Source organism: Centruroides vittatus, unplaced genomic scaffold (genome assembly GCF_030686945.1).
Source record: "Centruroides vittatus isolate TY-2023 unplaced genomic scaffold, ASM3068694v2 contig_352, whole genome shotgun sequence".
In the NCBI taxonomy this organism is placed as follows: Eukaryota; Metazoa; Arthropoda; class Arachnida; order Scorpiones; family Buthidae; genus Centruroides; species Centruroides vittatus.
This window is the reverse complement of record NW_027122175.1, coordinates 1,077,630-1,092,305: the sequence shown is the minus strand read 5'-3', so window position 1 is coordinate 1,092,305 and position 14,676 is coordinate 1,077,630. Positions and strand designations below refer to the sequence as shown.

The 14,676-nt window shown below is 29.3% G+C and overlaps 2 protein-coding genes across 4 annotated transcripts in view; one reads left to right on the top strand and one right to left on the bottom strand.

Moving 5' to 3' along the window:
- Positions 1 to 288: 288 nt before the first annotated feature.
- Positions 289 to 7,355, bottom strand: LOC136974644 (myoneurin-like). The gene is made up of 5 exons (XM_067269569.1): positions 7,286 to 7,355; positions 6,278 to 6,902; positions 4,854 to 4,991; positions 4,422 to 4,547; positions 289 to 1,363 (listed from the first exon to the last, which is right to left on the bottom strand). Exons 2-5 carry the CDS (start codon positions 6,852 to 6,854, stop codon positions 738 to 740), a joined length of 1,467 nt encoding a protein of 488 aa, XP_067125670.1. The 5' UTR covers positions 6,855 to 6,902; positions 7,286 to 7,355; the 3' UTR covers positions 289 to 737.
- Positions 7,356 to 9,392: 2,037 nt separating this feature from the next.
- The window catches only part of Sac1 (Sac1 phosphatase), a 30,506-nt gene continuing 25,222 nt past the window's right edge, over positions 9,393 to 14,676 (top strand). For all 3 annotated transcript variants that reach the window (XM_067269594.1, XM_067269593.1, XM_067269592.1), the window contains exon 1: positions 9,393 to 9,483. In XM_067269594.1, the coding sequence (XP_067125695.1) occupies positions 9,437 to 9,483 (47 nt within the window). In that variant the 5' untranslated portion in view covers positions 9,393 to 9,436. The remainder of the gene's footprint in view (positions 9,484 to 14,676) is intronic.

Below are 14,676 nucleotides of genomic sequence, written 5' to 3'. Positions count from 1 at the left end.
CAATTTTCCAGATTTGCAAGTTTCTGTCTTAGAGAGATTGCAAGTTTTACTGTACTATACCACTGTCTTACTGAAAATAGAAAGCAGTACTGTAATTCTATGCAGAAAAACTTAAATCAGAAATGGCAGTATTGGGATGATGTATCAAAAGAAACTGTAGAAATAAGTTACTGCAATGGCACAGTTGGTAGACAACATTATCAGACAAACTTTGTTATAAAATTCCATAAACTTTATGGACACATTTTTTTGTTAAATTTTTACAAATCTTTAATAAACTTCATACTATTATGTTTAAAACTGATTTATTTATTGAAAAATTATATTCACAGTGCATTTATAATAATACAATAAATCTTAGCATTTGGTGTTCATAAATTTTCTGAAAATACTCCATTCCATTAACTTTTTAAATAAAATCTGAATTCTGTTTTAATGGAGTGAGCACAAGTAAAAATTGTTTGCCACTTTTCTAATACTTTTGAGCAACCAAGATCACCACCAGGAGAACATGTGCGATAAACTTCTTACCAAAATCACTGATTGTTGTTCACATAAATCATTACGTTGAATGATTCAACTAAAACAAAAATATTTACCTGATGGCAAAAGTCAGAAACTACAAACAATTTAGATAGGAATTCTATTGTTGATGTCCTGAAGATGAACGCCAATTGCCCAAAAGTGATGCGGTCATCGATTTAAATGTGTATACTCAATAAAGTGGAATTTGATTATTACGTTTTATGGATGTTATCATCGTGAAGTATCATATGCTGTTTTAAATTATATTTTCTCGAAAATCCTTTTTTGCAGACTTCACAAACAAAAGGTTTTTCATTATTGTACGTTTTCAGATGAGAATATAAATTGTAAGGCTGAGTGAATCGACGTTTGCATATATGACACGAAAAAGGTTTCTCTCCCGTATGTAACAAAATATGCTTTTTTAATCCTTCTTTTCGTGAAAAATTTTCTTTACATATTTCACACTGAAAAGGTTTCTCACCAGTATGAGTTCTAGTATGTTTTCTTAAAGTCTCCATACGATTGAAAGTTTGTTTGCATGTATCGCAAGTGAAAGGTTTATCTCCAGAATGAATAAGTAAATGTTGCTTTAAATTACTCTTCTGGGCAAATCTTTGATCACAAACATCACATTTGAAAGGTTTTTCTCCGGTGTGCGTCATCATATGCGTTTTTAAATAAGATCTTTGGTTAAAACCTTGTTTACAAATTTCACAAGTATGTAATTTTTCTCCAGAATGAATTCGTTCATGTCTTCTTAGAGTGGAACTGTTTTTAAATTGCTTTTCACATTTACAACACTTGTAAATTTTCTTATTCTTTCCATCCTCTTCTTCTGTAACAAAGAGAAGGAGAAAAAAATATTTTAATATATATAAAAAATTAATGCTTTGTTAAAAAATTTAATTATTAATTTAAAAGATACTACTCTGTATTTACTTTCATTATAAATTAATATATGCCATAATAAGATATTTGAAAAAGTCTTACGAAATTTTCAACAATTATTCTTTGATCAAATTTAAGCAAATAAATCTGGAAACAAGTTTTTGATTTGAATAATAATTATTTAAAAACACAGGCAGCCAATAAATTCCTGTAATTGTGGTAGAGTGCTGTAATGATAGGACTTACCTAATCACCTTCAAAATAGGACCTTTCAGCACACACTCCCCACCAATCCTGCCATTATTAAAAGCACTGTTAGAAGACTTCTTTTGAAATATTCAGGAGTTTAGCTGTCACATTAAATTTGATGTCCTCCATGGTCGCAAAATGAGTTCCCTTGTAACCCGTTTTTAGCAAAAGGAACAACCAAAAGTCACTCGGGGTGAGATCTCACGAGAATGGTGGTGGGTGATGACACAAGTCTTTTGTCAGAAAGGAATTATTGCAAAAAAGATTGATTGACTATATATGTGTATGTGTACAACAAACAATGAAATGATATTATGCAGAAACCATCTGTGGAGAGTGGTTGCTGAATCATGATAACATGCCATAACATGCCCCACCACTTGTTGTCGTCCCCAAACCACATTTCAAAACCTACTCAAAACTTGCATGTAGAAATGACCAATGGGCACAATAGCCAAACTTTTAAATATTCCAAGCCTTCCAATGGTGTTTCAAACAATGATAGAATCAATGAGGCAAGTGTGTGTATGTACAAGGTGCATCCAAGTTATAACACCTCAGATTTTTTTCTCGGGACTGGAAACAGATAGAAACATGCAGTTTGTTTTAAAACACACATGCACTCATTGTGAATGAATGACAGAGATGGCAGAACTGTACGGCACACAGAACTCTAGCAGTAGCGGCGAGAGTGCAGACTGTTTTTGATACTTAAAATAGCGACATTTTCATTACAAGAACAGCATGTAATCATTCGTTTTCTCCATTTGAGTGGTGTGACACTGATTGAAATTCATCGCCAGTTGAGTGGGACACGCGGTGATGGTGTCATGGACGTGTCTAATGTGCATTTGTGGGTTGAAGGGTTCTAGTTTGAAGGTGATTGGATAAAAGTTTATAATGCTATACCCAAATTCCAAGAACTCTTTGACTGTCCATATATTATATTAATTTCTTGCTTATTATAATCCTTTTTGTTGATGAAAAAGTTCAATTATGTAATTTTTATAAGTTTGCATGGTTGTTTATTTGCTTTCTTAATGCTTCAGCAATAAAGTCATGTAAATTGTAAAAATATTTAATAATTACAAAAATAATTATTCTAAAATCTAGCAAAATAAAATAAAAAATATTATTATTTTAAAGCAGTAAAATTCAAAATTATTATATTATTCAATTTTAAAATCCTTGTTGATAGTTACATCTGCTGAATATTTGTCAAAAGTAAAAAAAAAAATAAAAAAAATACTTCAGGACACTTTGAACTACTTTTACAGCAAAATAGTTATTCAGTAGGCAAAGCAGGTTCCAGTTCATAGCACCAAGCTTCAGGAAGCATCAATGGTTTCCCAGAAATGAAGTATATTTCCTTCCATATTTATGTTATTTTTCAATCCAGTTTTATCTTATAACTTTTTCTTAATTTTAATACAACCTTTACAAATAATTTGCTTTTATAGTTTAAAACAAGGTCAAACTAAAATTTTTAACATGAACATGATTCAAGAAATTTTCAGCAGTTTGATTTATGCCACGATTCAACATATTTTTATTTAGAATTGGCTGCAATAGTGATGGGCAATAGTTGTAATGTAATCAATCGATAACAACATTGAATAGAACAAGAAGCATTCAATATTCTATCAAATATTTTTAAAATAGAAAATAAGTAAACAAAACATATTTTATTGCACTTTTAATAGACTATATACGAAATTCAACTAATTGTAAGGTCACTATATAGTGGCTTTAATTCATAGTAATGCATTTTAATAAGTTTTTCTATTTTTTTTTAGTTGCAAGCAATTTTGTTTTTTAAATTTTATTTGAAGCTTTGGAAAAAACTCTCTCACTAGTTACTGGCATGCATAATTATTTCCAATTATTTATATAGCTCCAGACTCAAAAATTCATATTTATTTCAAAAATTTAATGAATTTTCTTTTCTTTCTACTATTGGTACATGCAAATAATGTCAAAGAGGAGTTAATTCTTCCTTCATTACTGGAATTGCCCATCAGACAATACACAATGCTAGTAGACAGTCAATGCAAATAACCACCATATTATCATTCTATTAAATTATTTGATACTTTACAGTAAACTACACTAAAGCTATTCGATTGTTTTCATATTATACCATCATCAACAATCGTCTAGTTGCAAGTAAACATGTATAAAAAATGGCAAAACTAATTGAAAGCAATGTTTGTTGTAATTTTGCTAATTTCTAAAAGGAAGTATTATTGGAATTAGTAGGGATTATTGGAATTATTATGAGAGATTACCAAAAAATAAAAAGACAAATGCTACTTCTTCGAAGCAGAAGAGAGATATACCTGCCTGGGAAGTATTATGTAAAGTATACAATGATGCTAAAGGTGGCATGCCAAGGAATAGTAAACAAATTGTGGGATTATTATAAAAAATTAAAGAAAAAACCTTGAAAAAAAAGGTACAGAGGCATTTATTACTACTTTTATCAATTCTATCATTTAAAAAATAATATTATTATTATTATTTTCTTTTATATTTTCTGATTTATTAAATAGTTTGTTTGTGTTTTCATAATTATTACCATTAATCGAAAATACAAATTGAATATTCTTAAAAAAAAAATATATATATATATATATTCTTGAGTTGACTCTGAATATAATGTTTTTTTGTGAACATACATTAGATGATGTTCATAAATATATATTTATACATGTATGTTTAACTAATGGCTAGAAATTAAATATATATTACTTTACCTTGAGAATCATCCAAATCGTCATCATCATCTTCAGAATTATTTTGGTCTTTATCCGATTGCAAGTTACTCGAGATTGATAGAGATTCTGAACTGCCAGCATTTATTTCTTCTTTTGATACAGAAACTATGTATTTTAAATTAATTATTTTACTTAATATTTACATTACAAAATATATTAATTTTTTTAATTACCATAATTTCATGAGAATAACCTGTAACAGTGTATAACCCACACATGCTTTCAAATAAACCTTAAACATATATAACATACGAGTTATCCAGATGAAATTACAGTATTAATTTATGTAATGATTACATTAGCAATATCAGAAACAAATAATAATTATTTTGCCATTAAAATAAATTAGTGTTTCTTGAAAAAATCTATAAAGCATGCCTTAAAAATCTTGGATAATAAAATTTTCCTTACCCTCTTCTTGTATTTCATGTATATCTAATTCAGATGTTTCTTCCAATTGGGAATTATCTTTACAGTTATCATTATGACATACATTGTTCAATTCCATCGATTCATCAAATTCTTTATTTCTCGTTAATGACGAACTGTCTAAATATTTTAATGTTTTATTAATTTTAATATCAATATAAAATTATGTATTAAACTTCTACTGTCAATGTTAAAATTTTCCACTGCATTGTATTGATTATCAGAATAATTCATTAAATTATACTGGATCAATACTGATCTTGTTTATTAAATGACAAATTTTACATTAATTAATGACCATTCTGTTATTTAAACTCAACTATAAATTTACTCTTTGTTTATAAACAAACATGGTAGTTATATTCTGCAATGAATAAAATAAATCATTTGAATTAATTTTTATTTTTCTGATAATTACCTGACATTTAGCACCAATCAAGCAGCTGATTAAAGAAAAATATCTATTTTCAATGTAAAAAATATTATATAATCTTTTCCATTTCAATATAAGTTAGTGTTGATGCATTTACTTTTATACAATACTTCAATAAAGAGTTTAAAAGTATTTATATAATGAAAGCTGAAAACCTAAGATATTCTTCTATGAGCAGTACCATCAGTCTTGGTAGTTCTTTTTCAAAAGTTGTTTTATCACTTCAGTTTTTTGTAAGACAGTAAAACAAAAAAGAATGAATGTTCCTCTTAAAAATTCTGTCTTAATAAGATACACGAGTGATTCTCAAACTGTAGTCCACGAGGCCATTCGCAGAGGCACGAAGAAAAATTATTGTTATTATGACTACAGTGTATTCATTTTATCACGCAAATTTTGTTTCATTTAGCAATGAGTATCTCTGTATACTATTTTAGTTTTGTTTTTCGTTTAAAATATAATTATATACTATCAAAAAATTGTAAGATGATCTTAAGATGTATTTTATTCTAATACAGCTAACTTGTAAAATAAAGGTCAATACGTTTTAGAAAAAAAAGTAAGAGGTGCAAGAATTTTTTTAATGAAACAATAAGGTATCTTTGAACAGTGCGAGAACCACTGCATAACAACATTAATACTGTGGAACCTCTCTTTTCATGCATAACATCTCAAATTTGGTTACCAGAAAGGCAAAATAATTTGGCATACAATCCATTATTATCTGAAGTGATACTTATAGGATAAAGAAACATTTCCAAAATAAATGGCCACTGCTGGAAGTTTGACTATATTTATTTTTTAAATATTGTATTAAAACTTAAATGAATTCATAAAACAAACTATTTATGAGAGTTCATTTTGTTTATCATCAAAATAAGTAATGAAACTTTTATTATGAATAATACTATATATAATTACAAATCTATAAAATTAAAAACATGTACTATGGTAATCACATTCAAATACTAACCCGAAGAAACCTGTTGCATATTGTTTTCGGATTCTCTAAACGTATCGGTTAAATCTTTATCATTTTCCGAAGATTCGATTTCTCTAATTTTTGTCGGAGAATCACTATTACCAGAACAGACCGAAGACCTCTTCCTTTTAATCTTTTTCTTTTCATCAGTCGAAGGCGATGTCGACGTATTCTCGTTAACGGGAAACAGAATTTCTCCCTCGTTGGTCCTTCTCGCAATATCAACCAAACCTTTAATATTTAGTATTTCTGCAGTCTTAAGGAGTTCCGTTAATTGTTGTTGCGTAACATTAATTTCGCCTTTATAAATGAAATCTATCATGGCTTTCAAATCTGTGTATTTGACATCCTTCATGATGACAATGGGATGTTTACAAGGATTTTCAATAAATAAAGCTTGAAAGAAAGGGCTGCAAGCTGATAAAACTATTTTATGAGCCTTGAGGCTTAAACCTTCGCAGGCTAATGTCACATCTACTAATACTTCATTGGATAACAGCTCATCGAAACCTGTCAATAAATTTATTTTGTGATTGTCCCATCTCAAACAAAACTGCTCAGTACCCATTTGAAGATATGTTGACCAATTTATAATTTAATTTATTCTCAAAAAAGCCTGTAATAACAGCAAAAACTGCCATAAGTTTTTATTTTTAAAGTAAATTGGTAATGATATAAATTAAACTTAAATATATCTTTAATGTATTGAAATTCAAATTTTATAATTAAGCATTTTAATTAATTACACATATCTATTTTTATTTATTAATTACAATATAAAATTTTATAATTTTTAAATTTAATTTAATTTAAAAAACACGTTTCAAAAGTGAAACAGTTTTCAACTTCCGGTTACGCATGCGCATTACATTCATAATTTAAATGTTACGATCAACTTTAATATAAATCTTTACGTTTTACTACATAAAGTAATGCATATAATTCGCACAAAGCCATTTAAAAAAATTCTATTTACATTCATTTTTATTTAGTACTTACCCAAATAATTATTAACAACAAATTTGTTTAATAGTACTTTTAAATATGGCTGCTACTAAAGCTCGTTGCGCCACATGCTTTCGAAGTCGATTGCGCCACCTGCCAGTTACTCTTTCCTTTTCTTCTTCTTTTTTTAATTCGGCAAATTATAAAAATTTGTTTAATTGGAAGCTATTCTTTTCTGATTTTAATGTAATTAAAATATAATAATTTGTAAGAAATTTAAGAGTATAAAAAACAAAAACTTGATGTTTTAATATTGGACGTTTTTATTCTATCTTCATTGCTTTCATGGAGCTATAAATAAACTGGGAAGGCAGTGGTGGAAACATTTCCATTGTCAGCTTGAAGCCAATCAAGGTCACGCTTCAGAGTATTCCGCATATTGCGCGGGACAAATTTGTTAGCAACTAAAGGGTAAAAATAAGAAAGGCCGGATAGTCTTGAATTTGGCAAGCTGTGGCACGTCGCGCGATTACGTTATTTTGGTTTCTGTGACGCGTCATCACCGACAACAGTTCCAATATGACCACAGCAGTGGCGTAGCGTAGTGGGGGCGGCAGGGGCGGCCCGTCCCGGACGGCACTTTTAGAGGGCGGCAAAATTTTACAATAAATAATAATATCTTGTAAAAATACCTAAATAAGGGAGCGGCTGACACCCACGCTACGCCACTGGACCACAGGCATATGATGTCTTAAAAATAGTTTCATTCTTTACCTTCCATTGTTTGTTTTCTACTTTAAGTATATATTTAACATGTGTGTAGAAAATCGGGAAATCCAGAAATATGGACCTCTCGGTTTCACATCTGGTTCGATACTTGAAAACGAAGCGAGTAAGCGAATTTACTAGCCCAATATGATTGGTACTGGCTGTATTTGAGTAAATTCGTTCATTGTTTCCCGTTAGTAAACACGCCCAATGTAATTGAGCCATTACATTTACTGTCAGGCAGGGGCGGATCTAGGTTTCCGAAGCCTAGGGATTATTGAAGTCCAACGGGCCCCCATTTTTTGTTAATACAAATAATACAATAAATTATCATTATTATTATATTATTAATATTAATTGCGGGGATACTACAGATCACTATCTATGGAATTTCGGGACTTTGAGTATATATCTGGACTGAGGGGAGTGAGACGAGTTCAACGATACCCTACTTTTGGACCGGAGACGAAAAATAAAAAAGTTATCATACTTTCTTCCGGCGATCGCGCGATGATAGGGAGTCGCGTCGCTCTCTCCGCTAAGTCGGCCTCGCTATCGCAATCGGGAGTCGCGTCGCTTGCCGTTAAAATTGTCTTTAGTAGACGTTTCCCCCCCTTTTTTTTTACTTTGTTCAATAACTAGTGACTAACTAGTGACGTTTAGCACATGGCGGGAGGTCAGTCGAGAGCACGAACAGTCGTTCCGACTGTTCGTGCTCGGCCGCCACGTTTGCTGCCATAAGTAACATTAACCGAAATGGCGATCGCGCGATGATCGGAAGTCGCGTCGCTCTCTCCGCTCTCGTATCGCGTGTTTAACCCTACTGGAGATGACCGTAGTCCGACGTCATGGTTTGCAGACTTTACCGCAAGATGGCAGTACTAGCAACTATGGTGCCGTCTTCGTGAGAGCATTAAAAAAGTATGGTAAGTGAAAAAGTATGATAACTTTTTTATTTTTCGTCTCCGGTCCAAAAATAGGATACCGTTGAACTCGTCTCGGTCTCCTGAGTTCCAATATATAATCAAAGTCCTGAAATTCCATTGGGGGTAATCTATAGTACACCGTTAATGGCTTTTACTATACGATAAATGCTCATTGTCAATGAAAAAGTATTAAAAATTTATGATAAATTTTTATGAGCCCTTGGGGAGCCAGGGCTTAAGTCCTCTTAGTCCCTATGTAGATCCGCCCCTGCAGGCAGGATTCTCTTCCCTTTTTTATTTCGCAGGCCACGAAAATTACGTCATTTATCAGAAAATGGTAGAAATTTTACAGTCTAATTTGTCCTTTTTTATTTACGTTAATATTACATTAATAAACCGAAAACGTATTAATATTCCGTATGATTATTAAGTTAGTCCAAATTAAAAAAAATAAGAGAAATACAGATTTTTAAGTGTTGCCACCCGGCCGCCGATTTAATCCTCCTTCAAGATGTCGACAGTGAATTCTAGCTCTTCTGTTTATGAAAATTTAATGCTGTAAGTGAGGCGTTTGATTCAATTATATATTTATATTTTCTTAATATAAAGTTTAAACGAATGTCGAAGGTTTGGTGAACCGAAATCAAACAACCTGTCTTCTGTTTGTTTGAAATATTTTAATTTGTTTAATCCCGATTCATTTCGCCGTGAAAATTTAATGTGTATATTTCGAGGTGGATGTTTATTTAATTGTTGAGTATTGTGAAATGTCGTAAATATTAAATTCTACGCTATTTTTACATTAAGTAGTGAAGATTATGGTTATATATTTATGTCTGGTCGTAAAAATTATATATTTAAGGGATTGATGTATTAAATTGCCATTAAACAGGTTGGAGATACTTTCGGGTAATTCATACGTACGTGTATATATACATAATTTATATACGTATATACAAATTATAGCTTCAGATGATTTTGAAATAAACATTGGTTATGATAAATAATTTCAATGAGTTAAATATGATGGAGTAAACTTTCAATATTCTGAGTTAAAATTTTATATTACACACATTTGCAGATTAGACTTAGAAGTATTAACGACAATGGTACGCCGCCTTGCCGTCTGATGCTTGCCGACAAGTTTTCATTCGACTAAAATGCTAAATTTTCTTATTTCGTGGGCCGTCTTTGGGTGTGGAATCCAGAATGTAAATCGTTACGAAACGGAATGTTTCGATTTTATCTTCCACGTTCAGTGTCCGAAGATGGTCTCCGACGTGGGTCGAAAATGTTAGCGTTTTTTCCTTTGATGTCGGGATCGCCGGCTATGCTCCGATTAGATGATTTTTGAAAATTCTGTAATTCTGCATCTGTGGGTGTATGGAAATGTTACCTGTAATTTGACGATCCAAGTATTATAGTTTAATTATATTTCTTTGGCCGATTACTTATGTTAATAGCTGTGTTTCTGGCCTAATTAGGTTTTACGGCACTGATACATTAAGTGATCGCGTAATATGTTCTGTGCAATATATTCCGTGTTATGTTTGTCTACTTTTGTATTTAAGGAGACGGTTGATTTTGTACAAATTACTGACGAGGAGCCGTAAAATATCGGTCGACTCAAAATGCGTCTATTTATGTACGTAATAGTAGATATGTAGTGTAGATAGATGGTGTGTATGTAGTATACATAGATAGTAGTATGTAATAGTATGCCAAGTAGAAATAATTAAACTGTAAGTTTTGGATCGTTGAATTGCCGATAATGTTCTTATACACATGCAGATGCAGGATTATGGAATTTTCAAGAATAATCTAATTAATGTTCTTGCTGAATAAACATTTCTCGGCAAGCATTAAGTAGTGTAGTACTGTTGTTTCTCTCTGTTGAGTGAGACTTTACTATTGCATAGCCATTTTGTCAGAAACATTGTACAAATTATTGGAAGCTTCTTATAAGTAACTATTTATATTATGACAAAATAAAAGTGTCAAATAAAACATTAAAATATTTTATAGAATTTTTTTATATGAATCATATATAGTCAAAATATGATTTGAAATTCATATTATATTTTGATTATATACATTACAATAAATATAAGTAATATTAACCTGTATGTTTTGCACTAGTAATGTATTTAAATCTAGGATAATCAATTTTTAAAGTTGGTAAGTGAAATATTTTGTTTCTCACGTTTGCAGAAATGTGTGTAAAAATAATTTGTGGCATGTTTTTGCATATGGAAATAATAATAACAACTGTGGTTATTCAAGGTGGAATAGCTACTCTAATTATACATTTTTTTTCAGATCTTCATAACAGGATCCAATTAAAATCTGTCAAATTCAGGACTTTTTTCTAAACACATGACAATGAATACACTTTATGGGACTGTCCTGAATAAATTCTATTAGAATCTACCACTATCTAAACAAAATAAAATTAGATGTAATATGCCGTAAGATCAAAATTTTATTAACAGTTCATTTATATTTGTTCTTTCTAAATAATAATAAATATTTTATTCCATATCATTGTAATTAAATTATAAATATTTAAAGTAAAATACTTTTTAAACTGCTAAAAAACATTTTAATAAAGGGAAACTCAAAGATGTGTGAAATTTGACTTACATGTTAGATAAATCTCAACAAATTAATAATTGATATTATATAACAAGAAATATTATTTAAAGAAAATTTTAAGAAACATTCAAATATTTTTTTTTAAACTTTGATTTATCAAATAAAAGTTTAAAAAAAAGTTTAAAAAAGGTTTAATGACTGTGAATTGCCTTTGGAATTTCTATATACTTCTCACTTTCTTACTACTATCCTAATTAATAAAGCAAATTAGATTCATCTCCAAAAATGAGAAAGATCATAGATAAAGCATAAAATCTTGCAAAATTACATATAATTTGTGCGATATATGTATGCCATTAATTTATTTTAATGCTAGATTTTAATAAGAGTTACAATGGATATATGATATTAATTTTATATATCAGATTTCCTAAGAATTAGGGCAAAGTACTATTTCTGAAAGTTTTTATTTTATATAATTGTATAAAAATTATTTTTTTCTTATTATTTATGCATTGTTATATTTCTTTAGATTAATTTGTCTTTCAAATAGTCAAACTTTTACCGTCAAGCACTTTTAAAAATATTAATTTGTACAATAAATCTCTTCTGTTGTGTTGAAAGTTTTGACTGTACTAAACAAATTTATAATTTATTTTTCTATTATCTGTTACATCATAGAGATTTGTAATTAACTTTCTTCCATAGAAATTCATTATTGAAATAAATCTTAACTGACCTGAAATGTTTAATTTACAAAATTTTTATGAATGAATTATATATTTATTTATTAATATTAAAAATTTTTAAATTTATATATAGCTGATACTTTAAGAGCAAAGTGACTGATTATTGAAGCTTTGATAACTGTTTTAGAAATAGCTTGCTTATTTAAACTACAAATTTTTATAAGGTTATTATACTGTTTACTGAATAGGATGTAGTAAATATAAAAATTAATTAATTAAATAAAATAAAAACATAGTAAAACCTGCCTAAAATAGAATATGAAGTTATGGCTAGAATTTTCCATTTTATACAAGATAACATTTTTTAGTATGTATTTTGCATTTCTCAATGTTTCAAGGTTCCCTGAGACCAAAAGATTTTTAAATTGAAGAGGTGGGGTAATGTTTTTAAAATAGTTAAATGACCTCCATATTTTTACAAGTAATCACTGTATTTAGTAATTTTATATACATCTGAACAGTTAAAGGTATGGTAGTACTAATTAGGGATGAAAACACAGAATATGAGGAAAATCTGGAAACAATGCAAAGCAATTATTTATTAGCTTCACCACAAGGAATATAGATTGAATCCATGACAACTGGCTAATTATTTTTTCACAAGGTTCTCAATATTTTATAAGTTATGCAAGATTTTCTTTTATACAAAATAAATAATTGTAAATAAATACGAGATTAATATTTTAGAATTAAAGAAAATATAGTAAAAATATTTGAATGGAGTTGAAGCACATTTGTACTCTTATTTAGTTGTATATTTTCAAATAGATTGTTTAAAAACTCCAGCAATAAGTTGCTTAACTTTTCCAGTAACATTTAAAAGTGCGTGTGTTGTGCCATCTGTTCTGATATTTTATTATGGCTGTTGTATAGATTACTCCCTATGGAATTTTGGGACTTTGAGTATATATCTGAACTCGTGGGACCAAGACGAGTTCAACGATGCCCTACTTTTGGACCAGAAACGAAAAATGAGAAAGTTATCATATAATACAATATGATTTCTTGTCTTTCGCAATGCATTCTACACCATTTTAGAGTTTTCCACTAGGTGACATTTGACTGTTAGTGTTCCTGACAAACTCCTCCCGGAGGGGAGCCGCCAGCAGGCTGCCGAGTGTTTAATGTCACTAGTTATTGATTCACGGTAGTTCTTTAACAAAAGAAAAAAAAAATGAAACGTATACTGAACTACAAGCAGCGTGACCTAGTGGAAAACTCTAAAATGGTGTAGAATGTATTGTGAAAGGCAAGAAATCGTAAATATGATAAGTTTCTCATTTTTCATTTCCAGTCTAAAATTAGGGCATCATTGAATTCCTCTTGGTCTCCTGAGTTCAGATATATACTCAAAATCCTGAAATTCCATAGGGAATAATCTATACAACTTCCTTTATTATTAAAAACTTTTTATATCTTTAATTATTATAAAATGGCAAAAAGCATAATTTTGAGAGTAGGGACAGGTTTTATAAAGATGGGATGCTACATTGTCTGATTATGTGTACTAATTGTCTGTCTAATGTGACTACAATAATTTTTTTACAGTAAATGTAGAATTTTACACATCTTTTTATCAATGATAAAAACATGTATAATCAGTAATTTAATAAATAATCATTTGATATCAATTTTTTGATTTTTTATGATTAATTTCTGATAATTTTTCTGAGATTAAAAAAAAATAATTAAATACGGTGTACATGTAAAAACAAAATCAGTGTGTATTATTATTCTTTTAAAAATAATGAATGACGGCTTGAGTAGAAGTAAGTCTGATAATTTACAGTGTGTCTAGAAGTTTTTGAATAATGAATGAAATTGTGTTGTTTGCATTTTTAAAAGAAATTCATTTCCTGTTGATAAGATATATATTTTTGTAAAAAATAATAAATCATTAATACATTAATATTACTGTGTTAATTAAAGTTATTTTACTAGAGAATGAAATAAATAAAAAGATACTCGTGCTCTGTAAATTTTTTTATGTTTTAGTACGACGACATTTGAAAGACCAAGTGCCAATGGTGGTTCTAACCCCTCCAATTTCGAAATTGAGTTAACGGTACCTTGCTTTAAAGTATTAAATATACTGTCTCTAAAGGGCAAAAGATTATTATGGTTCTGATTAAGTATTGATGTATTGATGAACACAAAATAAATAGACCTATGGGAACTAGCATTACACTTTACATTAGAAAACTAGCTAAACCTTTATATTACAATATTAGACTCGGCTTTTAGAAAATTGGGTTTACATCACTCAGTCTTTCATTTCTACTAATTATAACTTTTTTAATAATGGAAATTATTCTGTTAAATAATTAATAGGTCTTTTCAATAAGAATTATAAAATTTAATTCTTAATTAAAACAATTGATTTAAATGGAAAAAAATCAAGTAATAA